General features: G+C 36.5%; 1 protein-coding gene across 3 annotated transcripts in view; it reads right to left on the reverse strand.

Annotated features, from left to right (window-relative positions):
• The window catches only part of KCNH8 (potassium voltage-gated channel subfamily H member 8), a 202,311-nt gene that overhangs the window by 108,647 nt on the left and 74,614 nt on the right, over positions 1 to 19,050 (reverse strand). For all 3 annotated transcript variants that reach the window (XM_057424885.1, XM_057424886.1, XM_057424884.1), the window contains one exon: positions 9,346 to 9,579. In XM_057424885.1, coding sequence (XP_057280868.1) covers positions 9,346 to 9,579 — 234 coding nt within the window. The remainder of the gene's footprint in view (positions 1 to 9,345; positions 9,580 to 19,050) is intronic.

The raw sequence follows: 19,050 nt of genomic DNA on the forward strand, positions 1-19,050 counted from the left end.
GTTAAACCTATGGAGCTAATTTAGAAAATTCTGTTAAAAACATCTCTGCATCTATCTGTATAGGCAATGGAATAGCACACAAAATTGTTAAAATCTATGACATCTCATCAGAGAATGTGCAAATCACCCATCCATGTGTTTGCACCCTGTTTTCTGCGCTGAACTTCAACCTACACTTTGTTCCCTCTGCTGACAGGTAACTCAGTGACTCACATCATGTTGCCCAGCATGTCTTTTTCTGCCATCACTGCTGTGATGGAGAGGGGAGAGGGAAAGGATGTTCTGAGAGGAGACACTTTTTAGCTCAGCAATCTCCTATCCTTGCTTCTCCTGCAAACTGCCGGTGATAAGCAGAGACAGACTTAACCCATCCCCATGTATTACTATGTGGACACAGATATTGTCTGTTATGGCAGCTCCTAGTCTGAGCACATGACTTTTCCAGCCTTAGTGTTCTTGATATTTTTTGTATGCAGCAGCTAGCATGGTCTGCAGTGCACATTTTATGTAAACTAATTTATGAACTCAAGCACATCTACATTTCAGCTTTGTTTACTCAGCTTTCCTGTCTCTCCTTTTATAACTCCACTATCTTTCCTACTTAATGAAACTTCATCTCAAAATCCTCTAGTTACATTTGAGTTTTCATTGAGCAAAAGCAGTGAAGCTAAGCAATGCCTGTTAAAGCCATGTGACATACATTATCCTTCTGTGTACTACTTACTTTTTGTCTGCTCTAATTTCCTTTTCCTATCTCCATCCAGCTTAGAAAAAAACCCTGCATTTAAGTAGATAAATACTTCCCCTATGTAATACATTTACCAGGTTACATTTATAACAATTAGCAAAATACACAGGATTATCTAAAAACTCAGTTAAGTCAATGAAATGTATTCTGTTTAAATGCAAAATGCTTCAGGACAGATTCACAAATATTGTCAGTCTGCAATTTACTTTTCCTCCACCTCCAACCATCATTATTCTGTCATGGTCATAATAGTATAAGGTATGCAGCATTTGTCAGCTACCTCCTGGGAAAGTACTAATTGACGCAGACTATTTATATAAATAAATATGAATATCTACAGTTAAAGTGGAAAAACCTCCAACAAACCAAACCAAACAAAAAACAAACCAAAATACTGTTTCTTCAATATTATTATATGGACTGTTTCAGCAATAGGCTCAATTCTTCCTGAGCAGCCTAGTGTTTACTTTCTTCAGTTGAAATCTGCTTTTTTCATTGCTTAGATTTGAGCAATCTCAAAATGAGTAGTTTCTTTTCCCTTGATTACTATATTTTTGAAACATATTATTAAAACTGTGCTTACAATCTATGGCCTTTATTCCTTTTGGATTTTCAGAGCTACTAATCCAACACGTAGATGTAATCACAGCAGTAAATATGATTTCTCAGTCTACTGAGCGATGTACTTTGGAAAAAAATTAATGCAAGAAATTTTCTTAAGCCAGGATTATCTCTCTTATACGTGTATGCATGTGTGCGTATATATTTATGTACATAACTATGTATAGGAAAAAAAACATGTATTTATACACACGGGTTTTATTTTCTCTCAGTTTGTCCCTGTAAGCTGCCTAAGGGCTTTGAAATAGTGCCTGACATTTTGACTTCAGGAGAAACTATAGCCTACATTCATCTAAACACAGCCACGTTTTCAAATGATGTTATTTTGCTTTTAAGTTCATTTCGTTCTCTTTAAAAGAAGTCTCAAAATTACATGAAATTTCCTGTAAGCAAAACCACAGAAATATTGAACAGACCACTGCACTTACAAAGAAAATTTTCCACCTCTGAGTTTCAAATAACAAGTGATAACAATATAAACAAAAATACCTTCATGCAATATATTTTCAGGACTCTGTTTCTACGGTCTCTTCCAGTGGCAGAAACAGAAGGTCTGGACTTTGTGATATGTGAGGTTTTCCAGCACTGGGAGAGGTTCTGGTCCCAGCCTCATGCTTGTTCATATAGCCTTAGACATGTTACATGCAGAAAGGGTATTCTGCTGGTTAGTTCTCTACTTACATTTGCAAAGCTCCATTTTAGAAACTGATAATGAATTTTCCACAAATTTAGTTCAGAGAAGTGTTCTTTTTTTGCTTAATGAGAATAGCAGTGCCTCTATAGTGCCTATTATTTTAATTGTATCTGTTCATATTAATCAGCAATTTTCAGGATTTTCTGTTGAGCTCATAATTCAACCTGCACTTGGCCTGCTGCTCACAGGCACCTTTCTGGAAGGAAGGAGCTAAAGCTGGGGCATGATAAGGGGTCAAGTCATGGATCCAGACTGATATCTCCATCCTGTCAGGTTTATATTTTTGTGTAGAAGGGTTTTGAAACTCTGTGGAATTACATAACACTGTAGAGAGGATTAAACTTCCCAGTTCACCACTTGAACCCATGTGAGCACATGCTGTAAACACACTCTGAGCCTGAAAAGAATTATAGTAATGCTGCCAGTTAGAAAGTAACAGGTTTTAACCGTTTAATTACTTAACTGCTGTATAAAATCAAACTGCTTTTGAAACTCCCTAGCCAAATCCTTGGGAGAGTTTGACAGACAATGCTACCCTTGAGCCTCCTCCTGCTCTTCCAGAAGATCAGGGAACTAATGAAAAAACCCATCACAATCATCAGCATGGAAGGTGCCAATTAGTCTATACCATCATCCAGTGTGCGGATTTGGGGATCATGAACAAAATAAGTAAATGTTGGTAAAAGGAAGGCAGGTAGCCATTAGGAGAAACGGTACTTTGATTTTCATTCCACCAAAAACCAGCCTAATTCAAGGTAAAACATGGGGATAACAAGTCAGTTTTTAGCTAAAATATGATTTAAAACTAGGAAAAAAAAAGAGAGAGGCTATCAGTAACCTCAGTGTGGCCATAAAATTGTGAGAAAATTTGAAAAGAAGAGTGACCGGTCTGATGTAGTACAATAGGTAAAAACCTACCTCCCTTACTAAAAATGGATGTGTAGACAGTTGCATAATGAAATAGATCTTTAAAAAACGCAGACGTGCATTCAGCATTACTAACAGCCATTTATATTAAGTGTTGTTTGAAGCCCAGGGTGCCTGGGTGGAAACACTAATCTGTTAAGCATCTGTAAGCAATGAAAAGCCCATCACTTTGTAACAATGTAGTAAGCAGCAGGAAACTCTCATATGGATTTATTTACTTATCAATGTGCTTTTAGGAGAACAAACCTTTTCTCAGTGAATTATGTTTTTAATAAATCATGTTGCTATTGAAAGAAGCTATTAGCCAATGTCACCGCGAGTGCCATCAGAACAAAGTATCAGCACCATCAGTGAGTAAACAGCAGTCTTGTTGAAGTCTCATTAAATTACAGCAAAGGATCTCAGATGTTTTAGATCACATTGTACGCAGGGGATTTTATTGCCCTTTTGTTGTTTTTTTTTCTCCTCTTCTGACTGAAGTTCATCCCCTTGTTTTGTCTCCTCACAGGCTTTTGCTGACTGCTTCACTCAAGGCTCTGCATATTTTAAGCCAGGGTCTCCAGAGGAGCAGAAGTCTGCCCTGCCTTTCTCTTCTGCTGCAGAAGCTGGTACTGTCTCTAAAGCATCTACACACTTCAAGGCTACTCATCAGAGGCCGTGGGTAAATCAAATGAAGTGTTAGAAGAGAAAAGGAGCCAAAAAATTCACTCTTCTGTGAAACAGAGGAAAATAAGGACATGCTTTCTGTCTATATCCACAACTAGACCTTTTTTAAAAAAATGAATGTTTTCCTCAAGATCATGAAAATTTCTAATGTCTACTGAGCTATATGGAAGGGGGAAGAAAAAAACAGAAGGGAAGAGGGAGAAAATAAGAAGAGGGGAACGGAGAGGGGAAGGAAGAGGAAGAAAAGAAAGAAAGGGAAGGGGAGAGGAGAAAATAGGGAAAGGGGACAAAGAAAAGAGTGCTTTTAAAAAGACACAAATTATTGTTTATGGCTCAAATAATTGCAATAAGATATTATTCTCAGATTAGTTTTTCAGTGTTTCTTTCTCTTTTTATTCCCCTCCTCCTGTATTTTGCTATAATTTAGCTAATGTGAGCAAAGCAACCACAAAAGCTTTTTAGCTTTTTTATTTTTAGAGCAGCAATGGAGCAGCAGTAAGGTCATGTTGCTGAGATATTTTGCCAAGCAACTGGTCAAGGGACTTCCTCTACATTAGTAACTAGACATCACTGGAAAATGGATATCTCTGTATGGATGTTTGGGTTTGGTTTTGTTTATTTTTTTTTTTCTCAAATAGAAAATTATTACTAATGTCTCTTCTCTAACTGCTGGGCTTAACATTTCCCAAAGGCATGGTGGATTTCAGGAGGTTGTTAAAACAGGGAGTTAGTATTAAAAAGGTACTATGCAACTCCCATGTTTCAAAGTGGTACAGGATATTTTCAGACAACCATTAAAAGTATGTTTTCAAATTTCTTGTTGGAAAAAAGAGATAAAATTTCTGCAATGAGCAATTGTACTTTTGTAGAGAGGAAAAGCTTTAGGTAAACCTAATTTTCTTTCATTTCAAAGGAAATTCATTTTTATTAAGTTTCTTTATAATTAATTAAACCTTCCATAATTTAAAATTAGATTAATCTCATTAAAAATGCTTTCTGTCTGTTTAACAAAAGTCATACATTAACTGCAAATAATGTAATGGAGCCTTTGTTATCCTGTAGCCACATTATTCAACTGTAACCACAGCAGAGGCTATATGGGTGATGCTTCACTGCTTAAGGCTTATTTCTTTTGCCTCTGGCTGTTACTGATGCTCATGTGAGAATACTGTTACACCTAGACTTCAAATAACCTTTTGTCTGATGGCATCCAGTGACTCAGGAGAAGGCTCTGACTTTCACCCTTTATACATTCGTATTCTGTTCGTCTGAAATAGACCTTCAACTTGACTTTGCAGATAATACACATTCTCCAATACTGATGAGAAGAGCCAAAATACCTTGATTTAATCATGCTGACTCTAAAAATAAGAGATTTAGGAAATAACTATATTGTGCCTTCATGACCTTGCAGGTTATTTGCCAAATCTTTAGGGGTCAAGAACTACTAGTCACATACCTAAGACATACCTCAGAAGGTGTTTATATCAGTACACACATAGAGAATGGCAAAGTGTCCCTTGTGCCCCTGTGGTCTGTCACAGATGAAACAAATTGTGCTTATGCCCAAGCCCTAAGGACACTGGAAACAGTGGTTCCAGCAACACCCATTCACTCCAGTCCATTTACAGGAGGGATTTTAATTGCCCACAAAAGGCTGTGTAAACAGCCCTGTTTGCTGGGGTGCACAGATACAACAGACAAAGCCAATCAAATGTCCTTAAGGCAGAAGTGGCCATCACCGATTACATAGTGTCTCACACAAGTTACTTGTAGACAGAAAGAGGCCAATTTCAGTGAAGGAAAATTGTAGGGCTGCAGGTCTTAAGAGGTTATGAGTACGATCAGAACTCTTTTTAAATACTACAGACTGATGTCTGAGACATAGGAAGTGAGTCTGATAGGGTCATAAGGGAACCTATAGCCTTCTCAGCAGCTGAAGATGGGAAAGCTTAGACTGGACTAAGTCAATGATTATAGGGCTTATTGTATAATCATCTTTGGCTGTAACAGAAGAGGTAAAAATCCACACTGCTACATATTTATACTTCTGTCTGGGGCATGGTGAAGCTCTCATTTAACTACATGTACTTGCTATTGATAAATTTCTGCAGTGGTCTGGCAGGAAGAAAAGGTATTATATGTCTAAGTGTAGTTCCTCAGCGTAGTGTCCATTTGCTTTGAAATGACTCTAAAAAAAGAGATTCAGGGAGCGAGTTCTTTTCTCACAACTTACTTGAATTCAAAAAGGTTACTTTGCATTTCCATTATCATAATTGACAACTTAATTTGTTGCAGATGTTTTGAAGAAAGCGTAGAAATAGAGAAGAAAAAAATCCTTTAAACAATCACCTCCTAAGCTATATAATTTTAAAACTTCTTGAAGAAGGCCACAATCATAAAATTCCTTGTCTTTAAATAGTTTCATTTTCTATTTGTTTTCAAAACACAATACAGCTGTGATGAATAAAAAGTTAGAAACTGACTGAGCAACCAAAATATATACTGAAACTATGATGGGAAGTGTCTTTTGAGTGAAATTTTCAAAAGACATCTCTCTCTGAACCTGCTATTGCTACAGATCTTAACACTGTTCTGTGCTAATATGGCAGGAAATACCCTAGATGAGAAGGTGCTAAGATTTTAAATATTCTAAGGATTTGTTAAAATGCCAAAAGGAAAAGACAGAGGCAAGTTCTCATCCACTTCTAGTCAATTCCTGGAGGATTGTTTTCTAGTTTGGTCAGAATACAACTGCTGAAGATCATCCTGTTAAGATCCAAACCCAAATGAGAAAGACAAGGAAATCTTGCATTTCATCCCACAGACATTTTATTCAGCTCCTTACCTAGATCCTTGCAGTCCACTTTTACTCTCTACAGTGACAGCTCAGAGCAGTCTGGAACTTCCATGAAATTGTATACTGCACATGGGTTGCTGGAGTTGCTTTAGTTATAACAATCATTCCTTTAACTAACAACTATTGAGCATAAGTGATATGTTGATTCTTAAATGATGGTTAAATAGCTGTGAAAGGCCCCATTTCCAGCTTATTAAATTCAAATTAAAACTATTAAGAACTTTAAGTACCTACTTTGAATCACTACTTGTTTAGAATGAGCAATCTAATTAAATGATAAAGACTAAATCAGTTTTAAATGGAGTTTAGATAAAATTAAAAGTATTAAAATATGTGGCATTTAAGAAATCAATCCATATTCAGTTTTGGAAGTTTGAATTTTTTTACATACATTAAAAAAAAAATAAAATTACTGATTTCAAGCTTCTACATTTTAGATCAAACCCAGAAGAAACCAAGTATAATTTATTGTGTTTCTGCATCCAGTTCCCTCACAGTCTTTTATTATCATAATGATATATTCATTATTAAGCTTCTAATAAGTATGCTAAGGAACATTCTTTGAGCTCAGAACTAGCTCCTTCAGAACTATCCCTGAAGCTAAATTCTTATTCCTGAAGTGTGCCCTGAAAGTTTTAGTTTGGTCTGGTAGCTAGGCCTATGCATCCATATAGTCATTTTAAGGCTATTATTCCCAAAGTTCATATGTCTTAAAATATTTTTAAAAGATTTTCCTGCTACAAAGACATTTTTTTCCTTTTTTTTTCCCCTCAGTCAACATTGAATAAGCCCAAGAGTTCAGAAGTTCAATCTTTTTTTTCTGAAAAAGCCCCCAAAACCCAACAAATCACAAAACAAACCAAAAATGAAACAAACAAAAAAAAAACACAAAAAACCCATTTTTCTAAAAAGGATGGTTTACCAAATATGCTGCCTGTACTTTGCAGCTCTGTAGAAAAGAAACTAAAACAACAACATTATTTTTAAATTAATTTTGCTTTTATCAAAGAACAATTTCATGTTATTTTAATACCTATTCATTTCTGTTTCCCAGTGGTACAGAAATACATGAAAATGGAAAACACAAGAGGCAGTCTGGGAAAATTATTCATACTCAGAAAACGTCTTGGAATGGCTGCCAGTCAAATTATACACAGGGATGCAAGTAGGACAGATTGTGGGAATTCTTTTATCCTAAACGATTTCTCTTTATCTATTTATCTGTGGTTCAGCTACTTCACTGATAAGCAAATTGACCTGCAATCTCTTTCTGCCTGCATTAATCATATCTTTTACAGGTTTGAAGCACCTCTTCTTAGTGCAAAGGAATCGCAATTTATCATTCAGGACAAAATCAAACGAATGTATTAGTTTTAGTTCTTTAATTTACATACATTAAAATCTCTTCTCACTGTGCCCCCTCATCACTATACAATGCTGGAGAAAAAAAGCTCTTATCCTTCCAGATTAAGACAATTTTTTCCTATATTCAGACATGATTTACATACTTGAGACCTTTTTTAAACAACCTTCCTGAAACATGAGCTTAAGAAACTGTGCATGTCTCTTCTAAATGCTAAAACCTAATAACAGACATCGCCCAAGCCTCCCCAAAAAGACAAGAGGAATCATTTAGCAGCATCTTCAAAACAACATCAAAATTTCATCCTGTGAAAAACAGCAGTCAAGAACACAAGCCAACTAAGAAACATATTCCTAAGTCAGGGAAAGTGACAAGCCTAAAAAGCCTTCTCCTATCACTCTAAATCAGACTATCTTCTTGCCAATATCTAGTTATTACTTTTAGAAAATAACTTTCTAAAGTATTTAATATAATAATATTTGAGGGGAAAATGTTTCATTAGTAAAGTCGTAAGAAGGATCTATGAGGAAAACATGTGGCCTAAACATATGCCTAAAAATTCTAACCATATCATGAAAGAGAAAGCAATACTCAGCAGACCCCCACGAATCTATTGAACCAAAGGATCTCTGAGCATGTATGAAGGGAATCCTGTCAGTATCTCACTTAGTGTCACCTGTTTGAAGATCACATGAATGTGAAGATCATGTGAATGATAGCAGTGTAAACGCTTCCAGAATAGGTACACTGAAGGAGCCCGGTATAAATTAAAGCAGGTGATAAGTGCGCATCATGGGACGCTTTCTTTGATGGCTCACTCATCTTGGCTACAAAATGGTCTTTCTAAATGACCTGCCATAGGAGTGAAATCTTTGGAAGTGCAACTCGAAATGTACTGAAGACTATGGAGTTGCTTAATGCCCAGATTTTGTTTAGTGTGGCAATACATACCTAAATATAAAATTTACTTAGAGTGCTCCTTATCCAGCTTTTGAAAATTATTATTATGGTATTTAGATATAGTGGCTCTGCAGAATGAGCCATTTGGATCATTCAGAGTTCTGAGCATTTAACTGATGGGACAGAAAATTTTACATAGCTACTGGCTACCTTATGGTGAGTATTTTTAATTTTTTAATTACAGTTTCAGCAATAAGGGATAAGAACTTCAATATAAGGAAAAGTAAAAAATGTAGCATCACGCTGAGTGCAGATAGCGCAGTCTCACTTTGCCATTTTGGACCCTGATTTTCTTCTGTGTAGCTTTGTAACTTGTAATATATGAAATCAGTAACACTAATATAAACATAGTCTCAATATGCACACAACTATCTCTATTCACCTCTATTCTTGTAGGTCTGATTATAGATATACAATATCATTACATAAAAATGCATGTTATTTATTATATGCATAAATGTGAAGTTTCATTTTTGGGACAAAAAAACAGGAAAGAAAAAACTTACCATTCTTCTTATAGAACATGATTTCTCCTTTGAATTCTACCTTTTCCTCCAACGACTTCTCAATTTGAAGAATCATCTGCTCATTTGTTTCAGCACCAAGTAAAAATTTACAGCTGCAGCTCTTCTGCATGACTTCAGTTCGTGCAAATCCAGCAAGCTCACAGAAGCCATCTGAGCAGTATACAATAGGGAATCCTTTAGCCACCTGAGCATTTGCAAGGATGAAGTTACTATCTGTAGAACACAAAAATAAAACATGAATTACAGCCTGAGTTCTACATCATTTGACATCATACTTCAGCTTCATAGGAAGGCACTATTGGTCATACACTTAAAAGCAAAATCCCAACTGCCTGCAAACAAGAATGCAACTTCTGGTTTTACATCACTGGTTTGAAATAAAATCAAGTCCACATAGCACTGTCATACGGTGCTTCTTCATGGCTATGTGCAGGTTGCCTCACTGCATCATCAAACAGTAATTTATAACTACCTCTGAGATGGATGTCAGCACATAAACACAACCACTTTGACCAAAAACTAGTGGCTAACACAGAAGCTTTGGAGGAATTTCAAAGGTGCTGTGTTATGCTGCCATTCAGACTACTACGTTGTCTGAACAAACACACCTGTACCTTAAAAAAAGTTAACCTCTGTATGCTCCAAATAGGCTAAAGTTGACCATTATCAAAATTCAAACAATTTTTTTTTATATATGATTTATCAAGGGAATCCTTAAAAGTAGAGTTGTGGGACATTCTGGGGCTACATGGAATTGTTTATCCTTATTTTATATCTTTTTTGTTTCTTGGGTTTGTTGTTTTTTTCTTTTTTTTGGGGGGGGGTGTGGTTTTGTTTGTTTGTTTGGTTTGGTTTTGTTTGTTTTTGTGAGGGAAAAAGATTTCATCCAAAAGCACTGTCAGCTGCCTTTCAGACCACCACACTTCTTCCATATGAAACAAGCACAGCAAAGATTCACTATTATGTTACACCTTAATGCACTTGTTTAAAATGCAACTAACATGCATGATAGATTAACTAACAATATCAATGATCAGTTAAAAAATAGCATATTGACATGGACATCAATCAACCAAACCCAATGTTTTAATTTGAGTTCAAATCTTTGGCAAATCTCATAGCTTAATAGCTCATTTCCAGCCATTCCTGAAGCGTCTGGAGTTTTTATGCCTTAGACTTTCATCTTAGAATCATAGAATCATAGAATAGTTAGGGTTGGAAAGGACCTTAAGATCATCCAGTTCCAACCCCCCTGCCATGGGCAGGGACACCTCACACTAAACCATGTCACCCAAGGCCTCGTCCAACCTGGTCTTGAACACTGCCAGGGATGGAGCACTCACAGCCTCCCTGGGCAACCTATTCCAGTGCCTCACCACCCTAACAGGAAGTAATTTCCTCCTTACATCCAATCTAAACTTCCCCTGTTTAAGTTTTAACCCGTTACCCCTTGTCCTATCACTACAGTCCCTAATGAAGAGTCCCTCTTCAGCATCCTTATAGCCCCCCCCTTCAGATCCTGGAAGGCTGCTATGAGGTCTCCACTCAGCCTTCTCTTCTCCAGGCTGAACAACCCCAACTTTCTCAGCCTGTCTTCATACAGGAGGTGCTCCAGTCCCCTGATCATCCTCGTGGCCCTCCTCTGGACTTCTTCCAACAGTTCCATGTCCTTTTTATGTCGAGGACACCAGAACTGCACACAATACTCCAGGTGAGGTCTCACAAGAGCAGAGTAGAGGGGCAGGATCACCTCCTTCGACCTGCTGGTCACGCTCCTTTGGATGCAGCCCAGGATACGGCTGGCTTTCTGGGCTGCAAGCACACACTGCTGGCTCATGTTCATTTTCTCATCAACCAACACCCCCAAGTCCTTCTCCACAGGGCTGCTCTGAATCTCTTCTCTGCCCAACCTGTAGCTGTGCCTGGGATTGCTCTGACCCAGGTGTAGGACCTTGCACTTGGCATGGTTAAACTTCATAAGGCTGGCATCAGCCCACCTCACAAGCGTGTCGAGGTCCCTCTGGATGGCATTCCTTCCCTCCAGTGTATCAACCAAACCACACAGCTTGGTGTCATCGGCAAACTTGCTGAGGGTGCACTCAATCCCACTGTCCTTGTCAGCAACGAAGATGTTGAACAAGACCGGTCCCAACACCGATCCCTGAGATCTTTGCATTACACCTTTTCCAGATAAGATACAAAGGTCTATCCACCTTCTACTTTTTTCCTGTGCCTCCTTATCTTGAACGAAGAGGAGAAAAAGAATATCAATTTTATGGGAGGATATCTGCATTTCACTTTGAAGGAGGAAGGACTATTTTTCACTTGTTGCTTATTAAGGAATGTTTACCTTACAGCTTGCTAGTGGGAGCTTAGGAGCAGTCTAGTCCCAAGACAGTTACCTCACATTTTTCAGGAATATGTGCATATGGATTCATGTGTATGTATTAAAATAAAATACTATTAACTAACCCAAAATCCCTTGATATGTATTCATAAATTTAGAGAAATAATGACTTATTTTAATGGAAAACTCAGGTTGGTATGCCTAATCCCCTTACAGGGATATATTATTCATGAATGGGGAAGGGAGGGACAGAATTCATAAACTAAAATACGAAAGAGGGAAAATACATCTGTTTCAGCATTAACTGGCACAAGAGTTATGCATCCAATAAGTTTTAACAGGTTCACCTCTGTTACTATTTATTTACAGAAGGGATAAAATACTATGACTGATATTGCTAAGTTTTCAGTACTTTAAAGAAAATGCTGAGGTTTATTAAATGATCAATTTGCTCTTAAAACTTTGCTTCGGTTACTCACCTTTCACTTAAAACTAATTAAAGTCTTCCAGTAAATGATTGTTATATTAAAGCAGACTTTTCTCATTTTCCAAATAATGCAATTTAAAAATGCATTCTGGTTCAGTGCAGTGCTTCACTTAGGCTGTCATTTTTATTTGCCTAACTAGGGAATAAGTATCATTACCATTCAGGCACTGACATGCTGCTCCCCCTGTCAACATAAAACTAAATCCCCATACTGCCAAAAGAATTAAAATCAGGTGCTTGCAGTGAAGTTTAATGATGGTGTTACAGTGTAAGACTTACAGATCGTACATCCCAAATGCATCTGTACCTATCAAATTAATTTACTCCTGGGTTTCTTATTGTTTAAAATACAATTATATGATGCAAAGACTTTCCCCCACCCCCTTTAAATTCTAATTGTTGTAAATTGCATGAAGCAGAATATGGAACACTGAAAGGAGAGAAGGGGTAGGAAGGATGCTCTTGGAGAGCAGGAAGGTTTGCATATTGTTATGAAGGGGAATACGCTGGAGCTTACCAAGCACACCATGATTTTATGACAAATTTAAGATGGAAAAATTCTGCTGTCATTTACGTCAGAATAAACCTAGATTAGTTTTGGTTTAACGTTCATAGAAGAAAACAACGTACTTCTAAAAGCCAATCCAGTGCTGGCTAGAATAAGAAGCAACCTTTCTGTTAACATCAGCAGGTGTCTCATAAGGCTTGTAAGCCTAATATTGCTGAACATTTTGAGTACAACAGTAAAACATCAACATCAGGAAAATACAATCAGAATTACATTTTCTGTTCTTCTCGAGCTTGAAGTTCAAATCAAATGATGAAAGATGTGCCTGTAATCCCAAACTAGCACACTATTTAAATGATTTATTGAAAAAAATCCTTATTATTTTTAAAGACCAAGCAACATGACTGTGTCCAATACCAGTTTCATCAAATTCTTCAGTAATATTAAATGATAAGTAATATTTACCTATTACACAAAGTAATTATATATATATATCTTAGAATATTCTGGTTAAAAAATTATTTACTTTTGTAATTTATTTTGATGGCTTGGAATCTTTAATATCACTTGCTATTCCTAGAGCACATTAAGCACCACAAAATATTTAAAAAAAACACCAAGAACTGAGGGTGAAATTGATAACATTCAGGCTTCAGTGTGGCACAAATAACAAACTCAGCACTTAATTCTATGACCTTCAGTGATAGCTAGCTAAGTCTTAAAATCCAGAGTAGAAAGTATGGCATTTTATAGAGAATAATTTATTAGAAATCTATGGACTGGAAGACGGAACTTTTGTTACTCTTGAAACTCAGAGTAGGTAAGTTGCAATGAGTCATACAAACCTATTCGTCTGTACACTGTGGTATACATTTATGTGTGGATTGTGTTACTTCCATAATTATAGAGAAAACATTGAATTTCATATTACTTTCAGGATATTAGCCTGAATGTTGTTTTATTCAGACTGGTTGATTGTGAAACAGTACTAGATTACTAGTAGGATTTTCTTAAATTATTTTTAGACAGGAAAACACATCCAAGATAAATCCATGACCCATTGAAAAAAATGTAACCTTGAGTCTTTGAGACTCTCTAGGAATGCAGAGCATTTGCAAAACCAGAGTAGAACTGCTACAAATCAGTGTACAACCTGAAAGAACAGATTTTGGCAATACCATAAGTAACACTCTTCAGCTCAGAAACTAAGTGCTTGTAAGTCTGCGCAAATTTAATAAAAATATTCACATTGTGTATTTGTATATTACTTTTGACTAAAATAACTTGGTTGCATGTTCAAGTTGTATGGGTGAAAGATGATTTTGAAGTGCTTCTGTTAAAGATGGAACAAGAAGCTTAGACCAAAAAAAATAAAAACAAAAATAAAAATCCAACAACATTCACTATGCTTCTTTTCCTCTATGCTCATTTTCTATAGCGATCAAAAGACTTTTTTCACATGAAAGTTTGAAGGAAGAATATTAGGAGCTTGCATGCCTGCACTTGCTTTGGAAGCAGAAAAGTTGCAGTGGGTAGGACATTGATCAGACGACTTGCCTGGTTTCCAGAAACCTCTGCCATATACATAACATAAACTCAGAGTCAGTTAAACAAGCTGAACCAGAACCATGCTAACTACACCTTCAATCACAGACCTACACACCATTGCCCTGGTTCAACGGCCTGAAACCCAGAAGTTATAACCTAAGAAACAGCACAAATTTATATCGCATGCTATCTGATACAGAGAGACAGGTTTGTTAAACACCCCATGACAGAGTTTTAGTATTGAGATAATTAAAGGGAAAGGCTATTATGAAATTCTCTGCTTCATAATTAATGCACACAATTTATCTGACTGTTTGTAATGAGACCATGTTACAATTAAACTCAGAACTCCCTTGATAAATCTTACTGTCATCTTATTTAGTGAAAAATGGCAAAAGGGTTTTGCTTAATACTGTAGCTATGTACTGCTATAAATCTCATTGCTGTGCTTCCCCAGTTCTCGTAACAGTTCTTTTCAATCAAAGTCCAGATGGTTTCTGTAAGTCTTCATCTTTTATCAGTGAAGACAACATCTATCTGACTTCTTGTGCAACTGAGCACAGCCAACCACCATTCTCATTTTCAATACTAAATTATTCATGAATTAGTAAGGATGACAAAGTACTCTGCAAAGAAAAAAAGAAAAAAAATCCCTAACAATCAAAAAAGCTGCATTAATTAAACAAGTGACTCACATACTCTGTGAAATGGAGAACAGTCTGTAATTCTTCTGGATGAAAGGATTTACTACATTTTGATTTGATTGCACAGTTCATACATGGGCAACTTAACAAGAGATGTCCCATTCCAGGTTCACAGAAATTACTGTTACAGAGAACATGACCACATTAACAGTTAAGATTGTCTAATTGAATGAGTAAAATAGCATATGAAAATATTTAACTTCATGTCAGCACATTTAGGTTCAAATGAGTTTAGAATTCAAGCTCATTTATCAGCTACTGTTCTTTGAATCTGATTGAGACCAAAATGATTTTACAATGCATACACTTCCATATATTAAGGTTCCTCTTGAAAATCTCTGTGCAGGTTATGGGATCACTAATGTGAAGTTTGGATTTCTCCAGTTCTAGGTAAGTCAGGAGGAAAACTGATTATACTGATACCTCTTTCCATTCTTCATTAAAAAAATATTGTATATTCCAGTGAACATTAAAAGAACTATGTATTGGAACAAAGGACCCATCACTGTAAGGTGGTATAAGTGATTTAATTGCTCAAAATTAAACTCTATTAGCAGAAGGAAACATCTAGATCTTTTTCTCAGAAGAAAATATTAACTGGGCAAGGAAATGTCCTTTTACTTTTTTTCTTGGTATTTACCTCAAATTACAAATTTACATTGCATACATATTACATGCAACAATTCAGATCCATGAAGTTGAATCAAGGTTGCAATTAAATATTTATTTTCTCACCCTTAAGCTGTGTTGATTTTGACAACATTTGATTTTTCTGTTAAAAGCTATTACATTCTATTGGACCAGCTTTATTTGTGTTATTGATCATGCAGTGATAGCCAGCACACAGTTCTGACACAACTAAAGAAAGCTATACTGAAGTTGTTAAATATTTACATGGTGGTGTGCAGCTTTATATGCATTGAAATGCTGCAAGTGAAATGACGCACAGTGTGTACCAGAATTTCGTCAGTGGGAACTGGAGGTGCTTGCTCACCTGGCAAAAGTGAACCCTTCTAGCCCTTATGAGGAAATGCAGCTACTGCTTGGTGTTTTTTGTGGGTACCCCCTGGAGAGGAGAGTGCATGGATTCCCACTTCTAAAGCAGTATGTTTTGCAATTTCTCCACTAAAATATATGGAAATTTTAAGTTCATTCAGGAGGCAGAAGGTCCATTTGTCTAATGAAGCTATATTTAATTTCCTGTTTTTTCAGCCTGTTCTATTGATTTAAAATGCAATAGGAATGGTAGAAATGAAATTGCTGTAAGTCAAACTAACACACTGAGCTCTTATACCCTGAAATCATCTAGCCTAATGATTTAAGATCCAGAGATCTTGACTTAGTTTCAAGTGTTCAACAAAGAAACGTTTGCAGATGAACAGTCATAGAATTGTAGAATCAACCAGGTTGGAAAAGACATTTAAGTTCACCAAGTCCAACCGTTACCCCAGCACTGCCAAGACAACCACTAAACCATACCTCTCAGGGCCTCATCTACACTGTTTTTGAACACTTCCAGGGATGGTGATTCCACCACTTCCCTAGGCAGGCTGTTCCAATGTCTGATCACCCTCTCTGTGAAGAAATTTTTCCTAATATCCAATTTAAACCTCCCCTGGCTTAGTCCTCCTGAACAGAAACATTTTCAAAGACAAGAGTCACATCCTTGTCAGACATTTACCAGTGTGATCCTGTCTATATCTTCGTTTATCACTTGTCTGAAATAGGAATTAAATAAGGAGTTGAAATCTGTTTTATTTACAGCTATTTTAAGCACTATGTCACCCACTCACAGTCAGTGCTTAGTTTACAGACATACCAGACTTTCACCTTTGCGTGATATTTTGTAGTTTTAATGTTTTACATATGCCTTTACCAAGTATAATGCCTGATGATCCTGTTTATAATACTACTGCACTACATACCACTTTGGATATTTGTCATACATGTATGTACTGTTTCTGATGCTGCAATATATCTAGTAGCCAGACATGGTTACTGCTAACAGAGCTAGTGGAAGAATACAGGAAATAGATTAACAAGCCATTACTCCTACACACATGAGGGGAAGAACTTAAGTTAGACATTTTGAACCCAATGTGAAACACCTGTAAAAGACATTTCTAGCCTCTTTGAAATCTGATACTCCTTTCTTCCTATGAGACTATGCTGATTGTTTCCCCTTTGGAAGTGTCTATGAAAGAAATAAATCATTGTGGTACAACAGTTTCTATATATACAAGAGAAATTTATTAGTCACTAAATGAAGAAAATACTTCTAATACTGAAGTATAAAGGGTGCAAAAAACACAGGAAAGGGTCATGGTCCTTCACTTGCTTCCACCATGCAAGGTCAATTGAAGCTATTCACTGCCCACAGGCTGAGCGCAGAGAACTTTCAGCTGCTATTCATAAAAGAATGAAGGAGAACAAATTACACTTGAAGCCCAGCAAGTGGCCACGGAAGAAACTGAGAACAGGCTATGCCCTCTGGATCCTTGAGATCCCAGTCGGGCACAAGACAAATAGACTAAGTGTCCTCTGGCATTCTCCTCTAATTGTCCCCCATGACAATTTCATGCCAGCTTATGATGACTTCTACTGTACCAATTTCTTTCTATAATTATTATACATCAATATTAAGATGCCCGGACTCTATGGCTAAAAGTAGCCATTTTGAGCCTTTACAATTTGTATGCTCCTCTCTCAGTCCATGAAATTAAAGTGTAATCTTGTGATAATTTTTATGGAGAGAAGCAGCGGACTCATATGTGCCTATTTCAGTGAAACAAGATCTCTGCAAATGGCAAGAATTTCTGCATGCAGTTTTCTCAGAGAAGTAACACTTCTTTAAAATGATGCTGTAGAAAATAACTATGTTCAAAGAATGTTTTTCTGACAAATTGACAGAAATTATTTCAAAAATGATCCAAAAAATGATGAACAGCGTCCAGGAGATGTCAATTACAGAAAGCTAGGGCTCTGTACTGCACTATTTGCCGTTACAAACAATTACACTATGTATCCCAAACTCACCCTTTCCAAATCAAAATAAATCTAAGAATCTCAATATACTACTTTCTGACACTGTATTCTTCAGCAAGATATGTAAAACCCCCACGATATTTTGGGAGTGGAAGAAGATGAAAGGAACGCTACAGGTGAGAATGTCATTATCTTATTCAAAAGAAAGCAAACCACCTTTTAGTGGGTTCACCAGCTGAGAATGATCTCATGAAAAAGTCAGAGGAAAAATGTTGAAAACTGGGGAAGGGTCAGTGTTGTTGAGCAAACAAGCAGTATAACCTTAGTGGAAAAGTACAGTAGATACCTAAAGCAGACATAGGTTATTATTTTTTATAATGAAAATACTACAGACCTTCTGAATGATTGCAAGAGCTTGGAGCAAGAGCACCTGAGCTTAGATGTACACATTTATGCAAGATATCCAAAGATACATAATTATTCAAAATTTAGACCTTTTTTATGTCTGTTTGTTTTGTTTTATTTCTAGTTCTTTTTTAAAGGAAACAAAGAGGCTAAGCAGCACAGAAGAACCTATAGCATTTTTACAGCAAATGTTGCTTTCATTCTACTGTGGAAACTCTGTTTCATAGCAATGAAGTATAAAGATGCTGCAATCAAATTCCAGTGTTGTTACAGGAGGTAATTTGAAGTTCTGCCTTGTTTCTCCAAAGCTTAATGTAAAGTAAGTGACGAAAACTGCCTTGACCAAATGGCAGCAGATTCTTCTATCTGTTTACAAAGTTTTCATCCAAGAGAGAATAGTCTTATTCATTTGGAGAGTTTTGAAACAATTTCTAGAAAGCCCTGTAGTTACACTGTAGATTGTTCCTCTATCTTATCAAGTAGAAGTGGCACTGAGCAGATGCAGAGAAAAACACTAAAAATACACAAACAAAAAAAGTTTTTGGCACAAACTACGCAAAGTTTTATAAGTTACACTTACTGAGGACACCAAAAGCAGAAGAAAGATATAAATTACAACATGTTCATACTGCCATATTTCCCATGAGACCTGAGGCTATAATTCTGGAAATTCATTGCTGTTCTAGAAACTGTTTTGAAT

The sequence above is a fragment of the Pezoporus wallicus genome, unplaced genomic scaffold (assembly GCF_028554395.1).
Source record: "Pezoporus wallicus isolate ANWC-B61680 ecotype Strahan unplaced genomic scaffold, APGP_CSIRO_Pwel_v1 contig_3181, whole genome shotgun sequence".
Classification (NCBI taxonomy): Eukaryota; Metazoa; Chordata; class Aves; order Psittaciformes; family Psittacidae; genus Pezoporus; species Pezoporus wallicus.